The sequence below is a fragment of the Tachypleus tridentatus genome, chromosome 13, assembly GCF_004210375.1.
Source record: "Tachypleus tridentatus isolate NWPU-2018 chromosome 13, ASM421037v1, whole genome shotgun sequence".
NCBI lineage: Eukaryota > Metazoa > Arthropoda > Merostomata > Xiphosura > Limulidae > Tachypleus > Tachypleus tridentatus.
This window is the reverse complement of record NC_134837.1, coordinates 240,035,308-240,055,306: the sequence shown is the minus strand read 5'-3', so window position 1 is coordinate 240,055,306 and position 19,999 is coordinate 240,035,308. Positions and strand designations below refer to the sequence as shown.

Sequence of the window (19,999 nt, the reverse complement as noted above, 5' to 3'; positions counted from 1 at the left end):
ATGAATTAAGATCCATTGGATAGGTCTTACGTTTAACTAAAACTTTTATGATATTTTTTCTGTTTTACAACACAGTTATTAGACTTTTTTGATGACGAGAAATTCACTTGAAATAAAAATTTTTCTCAGAACGGTTGGTATGGGTATTAACACTTTTGAGCCCGGCATGGCCAAGCGTGTTAAGGCGCGCGACTCGTAATTTGAGGGTCGCGGGTTCGCATCCCCGTCGCGCCAAACATGCTCACCCTCCCAGCGGTGGGGGGCGTTATTATGTGATGGTCAATCCCACTATTCGTTGGTAAAAAAAGTAGTCCAAGAGTTGGCGGTGGGTGGTGATGATTAGCTGCTTTCTCTCTAGTCTTACACTGCTAAATGAGGGACGGCTAGCACAGATAACCCTCGAGTAGCTTTGTGCGAAATTCAAAAAACAAACAAAAAATTAACACTTTTATTGATAAGCAGAGAACAACGTTTCGACCTTCCTTGATTATCTTCAGGTTATTTATCAGGACGTAGAGATTAAGCAAATAAAGTTAAGAGTTTTCAGATGAAGAAGTGTATTTTTAATTTTAATAGGAAAATTATATTTCACTCGGAACAAATGTTACACGAATAAATTTTTAGTAAAATATTTAGTTAAAAAATCGGATTTTTCTTCATACTAAAGTCTTATAATATTTAATAAAAGTTTGTTACATATATGAAGATAAAAGTTATAGTATGGAAGCTTTGATACTTACTTTGCGGTTATAAACTCGGTCGAACTGACCAAGGATATAGAGAAAGGGTGAATTAATACAGTGAATTTTCCATGTTTACTTATTTTTAACTATTTTTAACTCCTTAGTTCATAAATATGTTCATATTCAGTCAAGACTTGTTGTATTAGTTACTTGGAAATATTGACCAATAAGAGGATAATAGTCGTAAAGTATTTCATTACTTTGAAACTACTGATACGTGATGTTACTTTGTTTTCCCTTATAGGTATAAAACTACAGTTTGAAAATTTACCTTTGATGAAGGAAAGCCTACATTGAAAACCGCTCAAGTTATTTGATTTCTTTCCTAAGGTTATACACTGAAAGAAATGTTGCTAATCATATGATCGATTATAAATTATAGTTTCCACTCAATTAAAATTTGTTTCACAATTATTATGATAACTTTTTACTTTTCTTTCTCGACTACTTAGTCACTTGAATACTTCCATGTATTATATGTCTTAAAATATACTTATATGCCCTTAATTTTGCACTACCAACCGTAACAAAGGCAACTGATCAACAGTACCATCACCATCTCTTGGTTACTCATTAAAAATGAAGAGTGAGATTGACTGATACATTGTAACACACCAACAGCTGAAAGACTGTGAGTGCAGAGTTTCGATCCTGGAACTTGTAGGTCACGAGTTGAGGGCCTTTACCACCAGCCCATACAATGCCAAACAATAAAATAGTAAAATTTAATTTATACAAATTATAAGAGAATGTAATGATAGATATTAATTTATGATAAAATCAAAGTTTTATAATTAATAAAATAATAAATTCATTGAAGCGATAAACATTTAAATATACATTAAATATCATAAGTCAGACAAATAAAAAGTTAATGTGACGTCTTAAATTAAAAAATCAATTAATATATAATATTAATTATTATAACTGTTGTCACAACACGAAACTAAACAAATAATTTTTTATTTCTAGTTTTAAGTCTTTCAAGAGTAATTAATTTATTTTTGTATTTTTATTAAATAACATTTTAGCTATGGAAACCATTTTAATGCTTATCATTGCAGGTAAAAACATTTTGAATACTGGTTGGGTTGGAATAAAGTAGTTTAGTTTTCTCAAACCATTTTCGAAATACAGTGGTACCTCGATTCTCGAAAGACTTCCTTCTCGAACAATTCGGTTTTCGAACATATTGTTTGAGAAAAAAATGTCTCGGTTGTCGAACATAAACTCGGTTCCCGAACCACGTTGTCGTAACCCGAAACACCGAAATAACCTGACTGATAACCCAAACGACACTTCGACCATTTTCGGCCCACGCCAAGCTTGCCCAAAACATTTTACCCACACCTGTGACTCAGTCCACACCCCCGCTAAAATCTGCTGTGAACGTTTTCGTTTTTCTTTTTGTTTTTTTTCTAAATATTCTGATTAAATAAGCCACCATGGGGTCAAAGAATGATAATGAAAGCAGCAAACCAAAAAGAAAAAGTTGATAGAGTCACAATAGAGGTGAGAAAAGATCTCATAGCGAAGTATGAGAGTGGTGTTCGCGTGTCTGACTTTGCTACACAGTTTGGTATGGCAACGTCTACAGTCTGTACCACACTGAAAAATAAAGAAATCATCAAAGCAGCCGATGTTGAAAAAGGAGTGACAGTGCTTACGAAACAAAGATCACAAACAATGGAAGAGATATATAAACTGTTGTTGATTTGGGTAAACGAAAAACAGTTAGCTGGTGATAGCATTTCTGAGACCATCATTTGTGAGAAAGCAAAGCAGTTGCATGCTGACCTCCTGAAAAACATCCCTAGAACGAGTGCTGATACAAGTGATGCCTTTAAGGCTAGTAGAGAGTGGTTTGAAAAATTTAGGAAGAGAAGTGACATACATAGTGTGGTGAGACATGGGGAGGGTGCCAGTTCTAACAAAGACGCTGCTGATAAATTTGTTAGGGAATTTAAGGACTATGTAGAAGCTGAGGGTTTTATTCCCCAACAAGTGTTCAACTGTAATGAGACAGGCCCCTTTTGGAAGAAAATGCCAAAGAGGACCTACATCACCAAGGATGAGAAGTCACTGCTAGGAAACAAGCCAATGAAAGACAGGCTAACTTTATTGTTATGCAGTAATGCAAGTGGGGACTTAAAACTTAAGCCTTTGCTTGTGTACCATTCTGAGAACCCGAGGGTTTTTAAGAAAATTAATGCCCTGAAAAGTAAACTAAATGTCATGTGGAGGGCTAATAGTAAAGCATGGGTAACCAGGCAATTTTTTATGAAGTGGGTCCATGAAGTGTTTGCCCCAAGTGTAAAGAATTACCTCACGGAAAAAAGTTGCCACTCAAGTCCCTTCTTGTGATGGACAATGCACCTGCTCACCCACCAGGCTTGGAGGACGGGTTGGTGGAGGAGTACACTTTCATTACGGTGAAGCTCTTCTTCCTAACACGACTCCTCTCATCCAGCTCATGGACCAGCAGGTCATATTGAACATTAAGAAATTCTACACCAAAGCATTGCTTCAAAGGTGCTTTGAAGTGACCTTTGAATTAATACAGAGTTAACCCTTAGAGAGTTCTGGAAAAATCACTTTAATATCCTCCATTGCTTGAGAATCATAGACAAAGCCTGGAGAGAAGTGTCTTTGAGGATCATGAACTCAGCCAGGAAGAAATTGTGGCCAGACTCAGTAGCAGATAGAGACTTTGAAGGCTTGGAGGCTGAGCCTGTTGCCGAGGATATTGTCTCACAAGGCAAGTGTATGGGCTTGAATGTGAGTGGTGATGATGTGGAGGAGTTGGTAAAAGACAACAACGCTGAGCTCACCATGGAATAACTACAAGACCTTCAGAAGAAGCAGCAACAGAAAGCAACTAAGGAAGTATCTTCAGATGAGGAGGAGGGAAGGGAGGATGTTTCTAGTTCACTAATCAAGAAGATGTGTGGAAAATGGGGAGAGTTACAAAGTTTTGTGGAAAAAGTTCACCTTGACAAAGCTGTAGCAAACGGTAGCAAAACCTTTTCAATGACAATGCCATGTCGTACTTCAGAAACATTTTAAAATGCAGGCAGGAACAAACCTCATTAGACAAGTTTTTAGTGAAAAATAGGTCCAGTGAGTCTCAAGAAGGTTGTAGTGGTGCAAAGAGACAGAAAAGAGAAAGAATCCCAGAAGGAGAGTTACTTGACGTTTTTATGGAAGGTGACTCCCCTTCCAAACAATAATAACCTTCCTACTCTCCACTTCCTCACCACCTTTCACTAACGCCATCGGCTCTCCTCAGCACAGGTAAAAGGCAGTGAAATTTTTATTTATTATTTTTATTGTGTTTATAGTTTTTGTGATTGACTTCATGCATGTATTATTATACAGGTATAAATAAGCAATATTTTTACTTAAAATGCTTTATAATGCGTACTTTTTGGAGGTCTGTAACGGATTAATTTTATTTATAGTATTTCTTATGGGAAGAACTGATTCGGTTTTCGAACAGCCTTCTGGAACGGATTAAGTTCGAGAACCGAGGTACCACTCTACTTAAACGTGCTCTCTCACTGGCTCAGCTGAAAGGTTGAGGATGTTTAGTGCTCAAAATCAGGTTTCGATACTGTTATGGTTGACGCATTGTAGAGCTTTGTGCTTATCGATAAAACAAACAATACCTAAAGAAGATTTAAAATATAATCTGAAATATTGGATAAAGGACAATATATACAGATATTCAGAAATATATATATATTATATATTTAGAAAATTGTTATATTGTTACAACTTCCTATATTAACATGCAATTTTTATGCATCTCTGTTTGTTTGTGTTTTTATTATGCACAAAGCTACATATATTTTATAAGTCCGCATACATACCACTGTGCCACTGATGGGCAAACATCTCTTATCCAGCCTTTTCTAACTAAATTACTTGCATGTCTTGCTAGTTTCATTTCCTCATGCGTATTGTATCAAGGTATTTATCTGTATGAACTGGTTTTATAATGTCGTTAAGATTTAACTGTAGCATAACTTAATTTACGAAAGATTTCTGATTTACATGCTTCATGAATATGACAATCTAAGTTTTCTATAATTAATGATAAAACTCCATATATTATACCATAATTTTCAATGAAACTACTCTTTGGGATACAGAAGATGAAATTAACATTATTAACATAAAATAACAATATATTTAAAATATTAAAATATATAGATAATTAAATTTATGAGCTTATAAGTTGAAAGGTAAGTTTCGCTGTTATTTGTTTTTGATATCATGGTGATGATGTGTAACTCCATATATATATGGAAAATAAATGGATTTAAAATATGCATTGAAATAATTTTCTGCCTGTGGTATATAACTTGAGAATACCATTGTGACAAAGTGCATGGTGTTTTACTGTAAACAGGTATTTTAAACATTTTAGACTAAATTTTAATTCAAAAATTAAAGTTGAAATAGTTATAATTAGTGTTAATATAATAAATGTTAATATCATTCATATTCACAATATTAAAACAATGATCTCTTAATATTTTCACTTCATTTACTAATATAATGCAACTATCTGTTGTTACGTTTTCCGCTGTCTTTATCATTACATAAAGTATACCGTGAAAATGGTAAAGAAATTAGTTTGTAGTATAAAGTATTATTTTTGTAGTATAGAGTATTATTAGAGCCCTATCACATTTTACAGGGTAGTATATATATATTTTTTTTTTAGAGTTGTAAAGGTTTTTTAAGTTTATAATTTTTCAACGATTCTTTGAACCTTTTTAATATCTCTAGATAGTTACAAGACATCAAACATTTAAGTCTAGATTATTAACTATATCTTAACATTTCTGTTTTTTAGTTGCTTTAAGTAGACTATGTCTTAATTTTAAAAATTCTAAGTATTATTTTATCCATAAGAGCATCAGTATTTCTTCAATAAAAATTAAATTGGTATTTGAAGACGTATTTGGAAATGGAAATTTCAGTAGTTCGTATTATCTAAATGAGAACGTTATGAATGTCTTTTGATCTTGATGTTCAGTTATAGCAAAATCATAATATACAAATTTTCTACAATTTCTCCAAAATATTCTAGTTTGGTAATTCAGTTTCAGTTGTTTATTAATTCTAATATTCCCATTAATATATTTATTAAAATAAATCAAGTCCCCCAATGGCACAACAGCATGTCTGTGTACTCACAATGCTAAACATCGGGTTTTGATATCCGTGATAGGCAGAGCACAAATAGCCCATTGGAGGGGGGAATAAAACAGAATAGTGACTACTACATATTGAGTACCAACATCATCACCTACTAAATTCACATAAAACTATGGTATATAATAACAATAGCAGTAAATATGTCTGAGTCTTTAGTAAAATTACACCTATGAGATGGTTTCTCGCCATTTAATAACATTTATATTATTTTACCATATTATAAATATGACCACTATTATGAATAGGCTTAACCCACACTGTTAAATTAATCAAGGATTATTAGGTTTGGATTGTAGTAAGTGAACATTCTTAATAACAAATAATAAAAATATTTTATGTCTTAAATACAAATATAGATAAAGCAAATTTAGTTGGTTTATCATAATAAAGACCAGTAACTAATATTTCACTTATTTTGAAACGTACATAAACACAAATGTCAGATTTTTATCATCTTTACTTAGAATTATGAAGTCCATAATCTGCGAGTTCTCGATAAATTTCTTCATCGTATATACCATAACTTTCAGTATTAATCATTTTACTTTTAGTCGACCTACTTTCAGAGATCGTATTACATTAGTATTTACACTATGAGCATACTCTGGTCATTTTTATATCACACTAACTTATATCTTAAGTTCAACATTGTACAGTATATTTTTTGGTATGGTGAGTTAAGTCTCCTTATCTGGATATGGTCCTTTAATATATGAGTTCAATTTCTAAAGGCACATCAAACTGAATTACAGTTGAGAAGCACGAATAGCTTCAGCAATATCATTATGTTTAATCCTGAACCTATTAACTGGAATATTGACCAAGTTACTGCAAGCCATTTAACATTGTGTGTATGATATTGCCTAATTTCAAATGTGTACAAAGTAATTTTTTTATTTTTGGACAATTTTTGCAAATATAGCATTTAATGTGGTACTTGTGAGTGTACTTTAATTTTTTGTTCGTCTTTATAACTGTATAGATTAAGAACTTGCTAACGAGTTAGGCTGAAGTTTTAAGACATGCACTTTGAGTACCTGCTAATTGGCAGTTTTTGTATAACATGAAATCAAACACATCTTACACGTTTGAAACAATTCTCACATTGATCAACTACATGAACGAATGCGTCACCTTAATAATTCTGTATAATCGTAGATGGTCTTAGATGCTATTCAGTTTCAAAATTGTAAAATTCAATGTTTAAGAAATTTTTATTAATATTGACGCAGTGATTGGCTTCAATAATCAGATGAACTTTAGTAAGTATTGTTGATTTTTGTATTCTACTTATCATATTTTCAAGTTAATTAATTTTAATTCATTGTTGATCTAATTATTCTACGACATCTTATTCACATTTTTTATATAGCTTCATTTTTATGTTATATGGTGCATGATATTTCGCTTTAAGTCTTTGATTATTAAATATTTATGGAGGCAATATTGATATAAAACTTGACAGGATCAGTGATATATATATATATATATTTAATGATTCCTTACACTCTTTTAATTTGTTGTCATTGATGTTAACAAAGTCAAAGACACATTTCATTAATTATTTCTGCATTTCCATGTAATTGAATTCAACTCGAAGACGTGTTAACGGTGTTTTCTGCCTTATTTTTCTTTTTAGATTTGCTTTACTTCAGTTTTTGTACATTGCTCTGTTGATTTAATGGCTTATAAGTGTCTTGTTTTTAGTGTTTGTAAAATCTATGTTTTATCGCTTTTTAAATGTGTATCATAATTTGTCTTGACCATTTTTTATAATCCTATTTTTTTGTTTTACTATTGATTATTTTAGTAATTTTTGTTTATTTTGAACTCCATGTTGATTGGAGTGTTTACTCGTATTAGATTAATTGTTTGTTTACTTGTATTACAAGTACCTTAAAGGTACTTGCTTCGAACGATTGAAGGCTTGTTGACCTTAGTTAATGCTGAATTACAGGCTCACTTTACATTGGCTATACCAAAGTTAAGGATGAGATATGGAGTTTAAAACACTTGATAAAATTAAACAAAAATTGTGATAGAAACTAATATTTCATGAACAAAATGGATTGTTATTGTGTAACTCAAGCTTTCACATTTTCCCACCTGAAAGACTAACATATGCTTGTCTGATATTAGAGAGGTAAGAAAACATACGATAATTTAAGCATTACCAAGTAAGGTAACGCTTTATCTCAATTTGTGGAGGAGTTGCTTAGCTTGCGAGAGGAACTATACTCTTACCTGATCCGGCATGGCCAGGAGGTTAAGGCACTCGACTCGTAATCTGAGAGTCGTGGGTTCGAATCTCTGTTACACCAAATATGCTCGCCCTTTCAATCTCATTATTCGTTGGTAAAAGAGTATTCCAAGAGTTGACGGTGAGTGGTGATGACTAGTTGAGTTCCCTCTAGTCTTACACTGCTAAATTAGGGACGCAGATAGCCCTTGTGTAGCTTTGCGCGAAATTTAAAACAAACCAAACCATTCTTTCACCTAATAAGTACTCGATGAAGATATTGAGATTATCACTGGATATAACATCTTACCTTTTACAGTGGTAAATATTTAGAAATAAGCCAATATTATTTTTGATAAATCTCTGTTGAAAGTTATTAACAACTCTCCCATTAAAATTATATTTTTCTTTTAAGCACTATGGTTCCAACTCAGTGTAAACACTGGAATTCCTCATTGTTGATTCATAACATTAAGACATTTCACGATAACATAATTCAATATAAACTTTACATACATGTCACTTTAATTTCCTTTTCGCCTTCTGTGAATCCAATCTGTGAATTTACAGCTCTGCATACAAAACGTTTCGTGTCAGGATCCTGAAAGAAGAAAAGGCTATTAGTAATAGTAACTGTATTTTTTATGGAACAATTACTTTCACATTCAGACAATCTCGATAGTTACATTAGTTTAATTACATGACAACTTTATGTGCCCGTTTTTGGGCATATAACATTCCACATTTCTGTGATATTTATTTTGAGATTTGTTTGTTTGTTATTCACGTTTCAGAAAGTAAACACCCTCGAGTCTTGCTGAAGCTGTTATACGAAAGTGAAGCCTTACCTGAAGCTGTTCAGGTGCAGTTAAAAGTGGGAGACAAACTGTGGGAAGTTTTATACCTAAAAATATTGAAGACGTAGAGTGTTTCGTATCTGAAAATATTGAGTATGTGGGAAGTTTTATATCAGCAAATATTGAATAAATTATTACAAAATGCTTGGAGAAACTTAGCAGAAGTGTAAGCACATTTTCTGCTACATTTAAGCCTTCAATCTCTTTTTTAGTGTTGTTTAATAGAGTATAAGAAGAGAAATAATGTTTTTACTTACATTCTTCATTTTTAATCTTTATTTGCGTATCTTTATTGAAATATGTCTTACTGTTTGGCTGTTTGCTTAGAAAAACAAATCGTGTTAAGTCAACCTAACATTTTATTTGATTCAAAGAGTGATTTGGTTTAACATTATACAACTAGTAGATACAAACTGATTTCTACTAAATATGAAAAAAATATTTTCGCTCCTGTATGTGTGTTTTATTTGTATGTTTGTCAGCAAGATTTCTTAGAAACGGCTGAAAGGAATTTGATTAAAATTAGTATAGATTTCAAGTATGATCCAGCTAACAAGTGTTTAGTATTTAAATAGTCAAGGTCACACAAAGAGGTGGTAAAACATCCCTATATATTAATATGCGGCTGTCTTTTATACTATTTTTGCTCTCTATATAAAACTGATATTGATAAAACTTGGTGGAATTATATAGAACAGTATTGCTGGTTGTCCTGTTAATGATTATCCGTATCCGTTAATAACAACGCACATATGGAAGAATTTTTTGTATTTTTTAGAACGACTATGATCAATGCTGCGTTCTACAAAGTTCCCCTCCAATTTATCTCTATTTTCAACCTTTTTTTTTTCCTAACTTATAAAGCACTTACTTGCTGCTGTTGATTTATTTATCAGTTACTTTAGTTATTCAGTTATTTTAGTAACAACAAAACTGATTTACTACTTTTCTTGGGGTTAGTTTCATTGTCCTAGTTAAAACATAGTCATGTAAATTACTAAGGCAATTTTTCTATTAATTGTGTCTATAACATAGCACAATTCTGAATTTCGCATAAATAAAAAGTTATTTAACGCTAGAGCAAAATAGGAGAAGTATACAGGAGGTGAATACGTGTAATACAGAGGTTTCGACTAGTATATAATTTGTATTAAAAAACAACTTTTAAGATCACTAAGCAGCTAAGAATACTGTTTTGTGTTTTCATTTGCGTTATTGAGTGTTTAACGGGCAATAATAACAAATCAATGTGATTGAATACACCATTCATAAGCCGTGTACATTTGTGGCCATTAGTCACCATGTTGTGGACAAAACTAAACAACTAGAGTCTCGGTTAACCAACCAATGATTTCTAGACCTTGTATGACACCAAGAAATTAACAATAACCTATTACTGAATGTTGTGAAATAAATCATATGGTAGTCTGAATAAACTGTTATGTTACTAGACTGACAAACTATTAGCCCAAATTATACACATCAATCTATAGTTATATGTTACCACATCTTATTAACAAAAAACATAGGCATAAACATTTCACGAAGTGGCAATACCTAATTCTAAAGTTCTATCAAATTAGTGAGTAGTACACACGATTATTTACATTGAACTTCTTGCCGTAGAAATAATAAAATGTGATATATATTTTAAACTTTTATATTATTATTTCGGAAAGTTTATGGAAGTATTTGGTTGAAATTAATTCTAAAATTATGCACTTAAAACACCATCTCTAATGAGTTCTGTATTACATTTTAGTATTTCTTAATGCAACAATTAATCACAGACGAATTACAGATCAGTTACATGAACACTGTACTTTTTATAATAAGAAGATGAGACGGTTATAATGCTTGCATGTTGCTTATATTTTTATTTAATATTCTGATAATTTTTTTACAAACCTTTTCATTCGCTGATCATCCTACCATGCAGTATGCTAAACCTAATTCTAAAATAACAAGGAACTGTCCTTACTCAACAAGCAACAGTCGTGTTCGAGAAAGATCTAACACGTGTTCCGTTACCTTAATTTTGTTATCATTAAATGTTGTACCTCGTGGGAGATGATCAATTTTGATAAATCAACAACAACAACAAAAGTAAAAGTAACATCCGTTCTTATTTTTACATCGCTGTTAACATTTTTTGATGCCGTTATTTCTCCAAGTGACAATGTATTAAAACAACAACGTAATATACTTTTTTGGAAATTAATTTTCACGTTTCTTCGAGTGAGATTTCTTTCGTGATTATCAGATGTATTGTAATAATTGTATCTTTGAAAGTGATTTTTTCTTTTGAAACACGTGGACCTTGTTTTCACTATTTCCGTTTAATAACACCATCTAATGTAAAGCGAATGGCTAAGGAATACTATCTCTTATAATTTTTTTTTATATTTCCATTGTGCTATAATAAGTAAAGTAAAAAATATAAAACGATATTTTTTTGGCAAATGAAACAAAGTTTTATAAATTGTTAAAAGCCAATTGGTTTCGACAACACTGTTATTTTCAAATGCGTTACATAAACTAGCCAGCTTAAGGAAACTAATAAAGTTTTATGTTTCATTGTGTGTTGTTCTCTTTATCGTTTATTTAACTACATATTTTTTCTACTTAAAAAACAACCTAAAATAACAAATAGCAGTTCGTAAATATAACAAGAAGAAAATATTGCCATTGATATCTGTAACGGATTTACTGTTATATATTTATTGTAAAATCGAAATTTGTTTTCGATAAATATATTTTAAAATACATGTTACTTAGTGTAAAATATGTGTTGCAAAATTACCGCCTATCTCTAAATTTGTAGAAGATTCTCGTGTGTAAGAATCAGCAATATATCTTTTATATTGTTGCCAAATAAAGTTTCTAAAACCGTGCCTTAACAATTATAAACCGACACGCGAAGAGATAGTAATTTATTGTTAGTTTACTACACTTAGTATACTATAAATCTTTGTAACTATAACTGTGATATACGTTTATTAACCTGGAAACTATGGATATTTGACGAGGTACGCTTATAGATTTCGCGACATTACAAACCCTTTGATTTCAGTGAATTAACTTTGGACTTTTCTAAGAGAATATTAAATATCTTCGTCGGAGAAAAGTCAGCTTGCAATCAGCGTGAGCCCAGTAGAAAAACAGAGTGTTAGCAGTTAGCCATTAAACAAGGGTAACAGTATTAACTCAGGATTAATTCGTCGATAAAATTTCAGTTCAAAACCAGATAGAAGACTTGGTATTGTCTGTAAAATTGTAAAACTTTTGTATATAAACCAGTATTTGTAATAATCGTTATTATAAACCGTACTGTTGATTTCATGTTAATATATGTTTGTGTTAAGAAGGTAAATTGTATGTATCAATCTCGTTGGAAAAATATCAAAAATTTGATACATATCGACAATTAATCAAATTTTTAAATTAAGCTTTCTGGCCTTTGAAATCGTAATAATTATAAATCAAATATAGTTAATAATATTTGTCAACAAACAGCATGAAGTACCTTACAATTTTTCTTGCATTATTTAAACGTAAACGAGACACGACGATAAATGTAAAGAACATACGTGTTTATACAAGAATGATAACGAGAAGTTACTTACTATAATTTATTACACATACGTGACCGAAGTAAGTTCTAGTACATATCAAAATTACCAAACCTATGGTGCACCGCAAAAAGGTAAAGCTTGACAATGAACTTTGTATCATTGAAAAAAAGAAAAACATTTAACTTCTACTAAGTCAGAAACGTTGGTCGTTTTGTCAAAATGGACTTATTATCCTTGGACATTTATACTTCTATGTTTCTTTCTGCTTTTATTTTTGGGATGGGGCTAGTATGGCCATGTGATTATGACACTCGATTTCCAATCTGCGGGTCCTGCGCTCGAATCTCTAATCCATTAAGCATGCTCGCCCTTTCAACTGTATATGCATTATAATGTAATAGTCAATGTCACCATACAGTGGTAAAAAGAGTAACATACGGACTGATGATGGGTAGTGATGATTAACTGCTTTCCTCTTATTGCTGTTCCCCGCTGGTACAACGGTAAGTCCAGGAATTTACTTTGCTAAAATCAGGCGTTCGTTTCCCCTCGGTGGACAGAGCAGATAGTCCGATGAGGCTTTGCTATATGAAAAACACTCATACACACCTTTTTATTACTAAAGTAGAGAAGGCTTGTGTAAGATAGCTCGCGTTTAGCTTTGCGCAAAATTCAAAACGTTTCTGTTTTTAATAATGAAGGTAAAGTGTCTTTCGGTTCTTTTCTTTCTAAACTTATTTATATAAAAATATTTAACCTGGTGCTTACTTTAAATTAAAACTATCATAGAGTATTTTATAAAATCTAAATGTATGCTAATAAACAAAGAGTAGGACCTCAAGAAAAGAATATTTTTTTTTTGCTTAGAGATATGCCTCTCATAAGACTGCAGAATTTACCTGCCTGGTGAGAGTGACGGTTAGGTTGGACGTGATTATCCATCCGTTGCTATCATTTTCGGTAACATAATCGCCACTGGTGACAGGTTTTCCATCCACTGTCCAAATCACTTCTACAGGTGGGTTACTAGGAGATGTTGTACATGCAACAGTAATAGTATCTCCTCTCCTGGCGTTTGAAGGCCCTTCTAAATAAATCTTTTCGGGAAGATCTAGTTCAGAATAAGATGAAACCTTCTGAGAATTTTTTGTTATAGAAAATTGAGCAATGTTTCTCCACAATAAGTTGAACTGCTTGAACCATACTCATCTTTTAGTTCTATAATTTATTATTATTTCAGTAATGATCATGTTTGTTCAAAAATTGAAACTTCACAAGGAAGTGAATGGAATCTTACGTAAATTTATATAATTTGATATCAAAAAGCAGTCATGGTCTCGAGATATCACTCCAATTATAAAGAACGTTTTGATTGTCTGATTAAAAGGCAGTTTTAATCTAATCATTTGCGAAAAGATACGTTAACACATCGTCACACATAGTGTGACCAGAGATTAAAAAAATTGTCGAGATTGAATATGTAGAATATTATAATATATACAAAATAAATATTTCAACTTCAGTAGCATTTAACAAGGGAAATAATTTTATCTGTAGTTTTGCAAAAATTTGCTGTCTAGTTCATATAACACTACGTAACAAAATTTTAACTTTTTCTTGATCCTGTGCAAGAAGTGTTATTTCTCAATTGCTTATGCTTAAATTAAATGGTAAAAAAAACTATTTTTGTCTTCAAACTTTGCTTTTGTGACATAGATAATGAAATTTTCAAATTTACCGATTTTCCAGAACATTCCAGGTAGATTCAGTGCTCAGTAGGTGATATAGAATTTTTCAAACTTACAAAAATTTTCAAGAACTTTCTAGAATGCTGTAAAGCTTACAATAATTTCTAGAATGTTGTAGAACTTCCGATAATTTTCAAGAACCTTTTAAATTTTTTTAGAACTTTCCATAGCAATATATATACAGTTGCTCACCACTCATCACTTCGGTTTTGTTTTAACTGTCTAAGTGAACACATAGATCTATCTGATTTCATCAGAGATGGCATCAAGTAGCTACATGCATTCTCCAGACGCATTCTGCTATGTATGTGGCCAATTTATAAGGACAAAAACGAAAAGTACTTTGTGACAGCATCTGCTAAAATGTGTGAAACCTACAAGGCATATTTCGGCATGCTATCGGGGATCAAGACAAACCCTGGGCACCTCATTTTACCTGTGAGCACTGCAAAAACCTTTAGAAGGTAAGACGGACAATTTTTGCTTGCTTTAATAGTAAGATTTTATATGATATCAATTTTGGACCTTTTAAAATTTAAATATATTTTAATATATTTTTTAATTTCCAATAGTATAGAAAAATATCACATTTAAAATATTTTCCATGAACGTCTTACTCATTACTTTTTGATGTAATAAATTTATTTTTCATAATAAAAATTTTATTTTACTCTTTTGCAGAATGGTAAAGAGGGGAAAAGAGAGCCACAAAGTTCGCTATTCCAAGAAGTTGATGTGAACCCACTGACCACTCAAGAAATTGCTACTTCTGCATGGTGGACCCTTCCAAACGTCGGGCTGGCAAGATTGCATCCGCTATCATGTATCCGGACCTTCCATCATCCATCGCTTGAATGCCACAATACCCTGAGCTCCTTGTTTTCACTCCGCCAGAGAGAAAGCAGCCAGCTTTCCTCAGAAGAGGGCAGCAGGTCAGAAGAGGAGGTAGACGTTGAAAATCCAGATTACAATTTCAGAGGTGCAGCTGATGAGATAAACCCGTACTACCCCAACCAAAAAAAGACACCTCAATGACTTGTTCAGAGATCTTGGTCTGACAGAGTCGAATGCCAAGCTTTTAACATCTAGGCTCAAGGAATTGGATTTTTTAGATGAAGGTGCGCAAGTCGCAAGTCAGAGGAAGCGTCACCGACATTTTTCAGGCTTCTTTACTCTTTAAGGCAGCCTCTGCTTCTGCCACAATGTATCCGGTCTGAGCCAGGCAATTGGAATTGCCTGTAACCCGAACGAGTCGCGCCTCTTCATTGACAGTTCATCCAGAAACCTCAAAGCTGTTCTGCTCCATAACGGGAAAAAGTATCCGTCTCTTTTCCTAGCTCATTCGGTGCATCTCAAAGAGGAATACAACAGCGTTAAGACCTTGCTAGAAGCCTTGAAGTATGATGCGTATGGCTGGAAGATTATTGGAGACTTCAAAATGGTGGAATTCCTGATGGGTCTCCAAGAAGGCTTTTCCAAGTTTCCTTGTTATCTTTACCTTTGAAACAGCAGGGACACCGCAGCGCACAACAGAAAGCACTGGCCCACAACATTGGGGAGGCACAATGTCAAGTGTGAGCCACTAGTGAACCTCTAGAAGGTGTTATTCCAACCATTGCACATAAAATTGGGTCTTATGAAACAGTTTGTCACAGCTCTTGATAAGGAGTTTGCAGCCTTCAAGTACCTTCGAGACTTCTTCCCTAAGCTGTCTGAGGCAAACGTCAAAGCTGGTATTTTTGTTGGACCACAAATAAAGAAGACCCTGGAGTGCACAGAATTCCCCAAGAAGCTCAATATGAAGAGAGAAAAAGCTTGGAGCCGCTTTGTCGCAGTGGTTCGGAGCTTCTTGGGCAATCACAAGGCCGAAAAGTATGTGGAACTGGCTGAGGCTCTTGTGAAAAACTACGGCAAAATGAACTGCAGGATGTCCCTGAAAATTCATATCCTTGACACTCATTTTGATAAATTCAAGGAGAACATGGGAGTATACTCAGAGGAGCAAGGCGAGCTCTTCCACCAAGATATACTGGACTTTGAACGGCGCTATAAAAGAGCGTATAAGGAAATCATGATGGGAGACTATATTTGGGACTTATACATGAAAGTGATTTACATTACAGTCGCAAATCTCCAAAAACTACTCACTTCTAAACATTTTGGTGTAACATTACTATAAATACATGTAAGTCTTGTTTCATACGTTGTTTTATTCAGACCTTATGTAAACGAAAACGTTCAAATTTGCCCGTTTTTACATATAAAATAGGTTAATTTCGAAATATCACTATTATGCAGGTTACAAAAGCAAAGTTTTAAGAGAATAATGGCCATTTCCTGTACTTTTACAACAGATAAGCAATTAATGAATAACACATACTAGACATGAACAAAATTTGTCTTGTATAGTTTAATTGTCGTTTTCACAAGAAAAACTCCAAATTCTTTGAATAAATTGTCACTTCAAGGAAAATATATCAACACAAAAATCCACATGTTTACACAATAATTTGTCCACTATTTTGCTTGAAAGTAGACTAAAAAGTGTAAGGTTGAAGTCCATGATAAACTTTTGGTGTTTGAACTGTACAAGTAACTTTCAGCTTTAGTTTTACTAAATCCATGTCAGGATTTTACGCAACTCCTATCACTGTTTAAAACACAAGTTCTGTATTCCCTGAAGATTCCTTATAAAGCGAACTAACTAAAATTTAATAAAACTATTAGAAAAAAATGTTTTTATTAAATTATTATTCTACTGGTTACATACCATAAATATCTTAGCATAAAATCGATACTAAGTTTCAGCTTCAAAAGAGGACACTAATCGATTGAATTTCACCAACGTCAACAAAGGCTTTTACGTTATTTAATACAGGGATAATCAGCTTTTCTTCAGAGCCTAGCCCTATTAGTGCTGCTTTCAGAGATGGCAGAAGTCATAGAACCTGAGAGATAAGCTGGGAATTGTTATATATTCTAATGTTACAAATATATTCGTAAATAATAATTCTTTTTTGAAGGTTTTGTGAACAGTAAGCAAAATTACTGAGACATCGGATTTTTTTTTGTTATTCGCGGTTTGCTTATCTTTTAATCGATTAACAGCCTATGTACAAGGTTTCACGTAAGCTCACTTCGAACGTCAATATGAGCGTTTATGTTAATATGAAACCTAATCAATGTTTGTCCATCACCATGAAAGAAAGGAATGTATTTTTTTCAAAATGAAAACACGTTCGTTATTACGATTCCTCCATTACGTAAACAATAATGTCTGGTTTCGTTGTTTATACATCTTACAGTACTTTGAAATTTTAGAAAGACATCAACAGCTATTTAAACTAAAATGGTATATACCTCTTTATGTTATAGTATATGAAGTGTGTTTAGTATGACAACTACTTTTATATGTGATTATTGTTACCAACTATGTATGACGTATAATAGCCAAAATGATAGGCTACCTAGTACAAGATCCAATGTTATTATGCTAAGAATATGGAAAAAAATTAAGAAGTACTTCTATTAACAAAATACGGTAGTGATTAAAATTTAACAATTCATATTTTATAGTACCGAATAAAGCTTAGATATTTTTTATTTAATATTCATTGAAGATTTAATTATTATATCATATATTATTGATTTTGGATCGAGCATTTTTACTGTCTAACACTAATTGAAACTTAAATATTTGTACCATGTGGTACTGACTTATAAAAATATATCAACATGTTTCAAAACCAAATAAGTTACGATACATATTCAGTTTAATTCCTATTAGAGTGAACATGCGTTTTTTTCTGATCACATTAAAATAATACAACATATTTTAGTATGCAGTAACCTTAAATATTTACTACTTAAATTATTTGATTTAAATCTTATACCATTAGATTGAGATCTGTCTCATACAAAATAATTTTTGAAGTAAATCTTAATCACAATGATTGTCAGCACAATACCAATTAAACGTGTTATTTTTCACTTTGATAAAACTTACTGGAACGAATAAATTAAATTCGAATACCAGTTCTTGCACAGTCGGCCTGTGTTCTTTATTTGACAGAAAACGTGACGCCTAACTAATACAGTTTTCATGTTCAACTTAACAATTTGTAAAATAAAAACATACATTATATTGTTGTTGTTAAAATTCATTAATTTGCACAAAATGAGAAAGAATAATTCATCACCGTATACAAAGCTGTGATTTAAAGCAGTTAAAGCATTAGTCTTCAGTTAATGTTTAGACGTATAACAGTACATAAGGCCCGGCATGGCCAGGTGGTTAGGATACTCGACTCATAATCCGAGAGACACGGGTTCGAATCTCTATTTCACTAAGCACGTTCTCCCTTTCAGCCGTGGGAACGTTATAAACTTACGGTCAATCCCACTATTCATTGGAAAAGAGTAGCCCACGAGTTGGCTGTAGATGGTAATGACTAGCTGATTTCCCTCTAATCTTACACTGCTCAATTATGGACGGCTAGAGGAGAGCCCTCGTGTAGCTTTGCGCGAAATTTAAACGAAACCAAAATGATTTCTCAATGGATTGATTTGATAGAACTATACCATGGTTTAATACGTCCACATGTCGTTTTAATTTTTTAAATCACATTTTAAGGGATCAAAGATAAAACAACCCCAAAATGTATATTTTGGATTCTTGTTAGGTCATATTTACGGTAATAAATTTTGTAATTATAGGAAGTGCTCAATATGCCACAAATAGCAAAATTTTAGTTTTAAAATAATTGTTCCGTTGTATTTCAGCCAGTTTACGATGGGTTTGTTATATGTTTCCACAGGTCAAATGCATATACATACAAAAGTGGGAGATACAATCATTTTTGGGCATTTCAAGTTAGGATCCTAAGGCTAAATAAACATAAATAATTCTCAGAGTTGGTCAGTGACTTTGCCTTGTTTCGACCAAACTGCGCGAAATTTGGTACAAAGGTATTTTTGTATAGACAATAAGCTATGACAAACAAAAATTGTTTATCTTACCAATTTTTAATAATTAAATGTGGATCAAGATGCCACAAAAGGTATACTTTTAGGGTTTTAACAGTTACTCCGCTGTATTTTGGTGAATTTACGTGGAATTTGGTAAAAATATACTATTCTTACAATTCCCAGCAGAAATGTAGACAATTTTGGAAAGTTTGTCTTTTGCTCAACTTTTAGCCAAGAAAGCACAATTTGGGTTTGGTGAAATATTCATATATATGTCAAATAATGTTCATGGCATTTGATACAAAGATACCTTCTTGCGGGTGTCAAGCAAGAATAAATAGACAATTTTTATTTTTATTTTTTTGATTACTTTTCTAGTGTTCAAATAGGCCATATTGGAATGGCGTAGCGGAGACATGCCGTATTCACTAATAAATATTGGCCTTTTTAGTTATACTATATCATTCCAAGAATTTTAATTTTTTAGATTTAATCTAGATCTTATATATACATATATATTAGCATATGTATTTACCTTAGAATAAGGAGTTTTATGGGGATTCATAAAAGATTAAATGTAGTGTTAATGATTAATTTTGGACAGCACACCATCTTTTATAGCATTTCATTAGAATCAAAA

At 32.4% G+C, this 19,999-nt stretch overlaps 1 protein-coding gene across 1 annotated transcript in view; it reads right to left on the bottom strand.

Moving 5' to 3' along the window:
• LOC143239090 (nephrin-like) overlaps positions 1 to 19,999 on the bottom strand; it is a 159,484-nt gene that overhangs the window by 30,954 nt on the left and 108,531 nt on the right. The window contains exons 8-9 of the mRNA XM_076479904.1: positions 13,543 to 13,754; positions 8,728 to 8,812 (exon numbers count right to left, since the gene is read on the bottom strand). Coding sequence (XP_076336019.1) covers positions 8,728 to 8,812; positions 13,543 to 13,754 — 297 coding nt within the window. The remainder of the gene's footprint in view (positions 1 to 8,727; positions 8,813 to 13,542; positions 13,755 to 19,999) is intronic.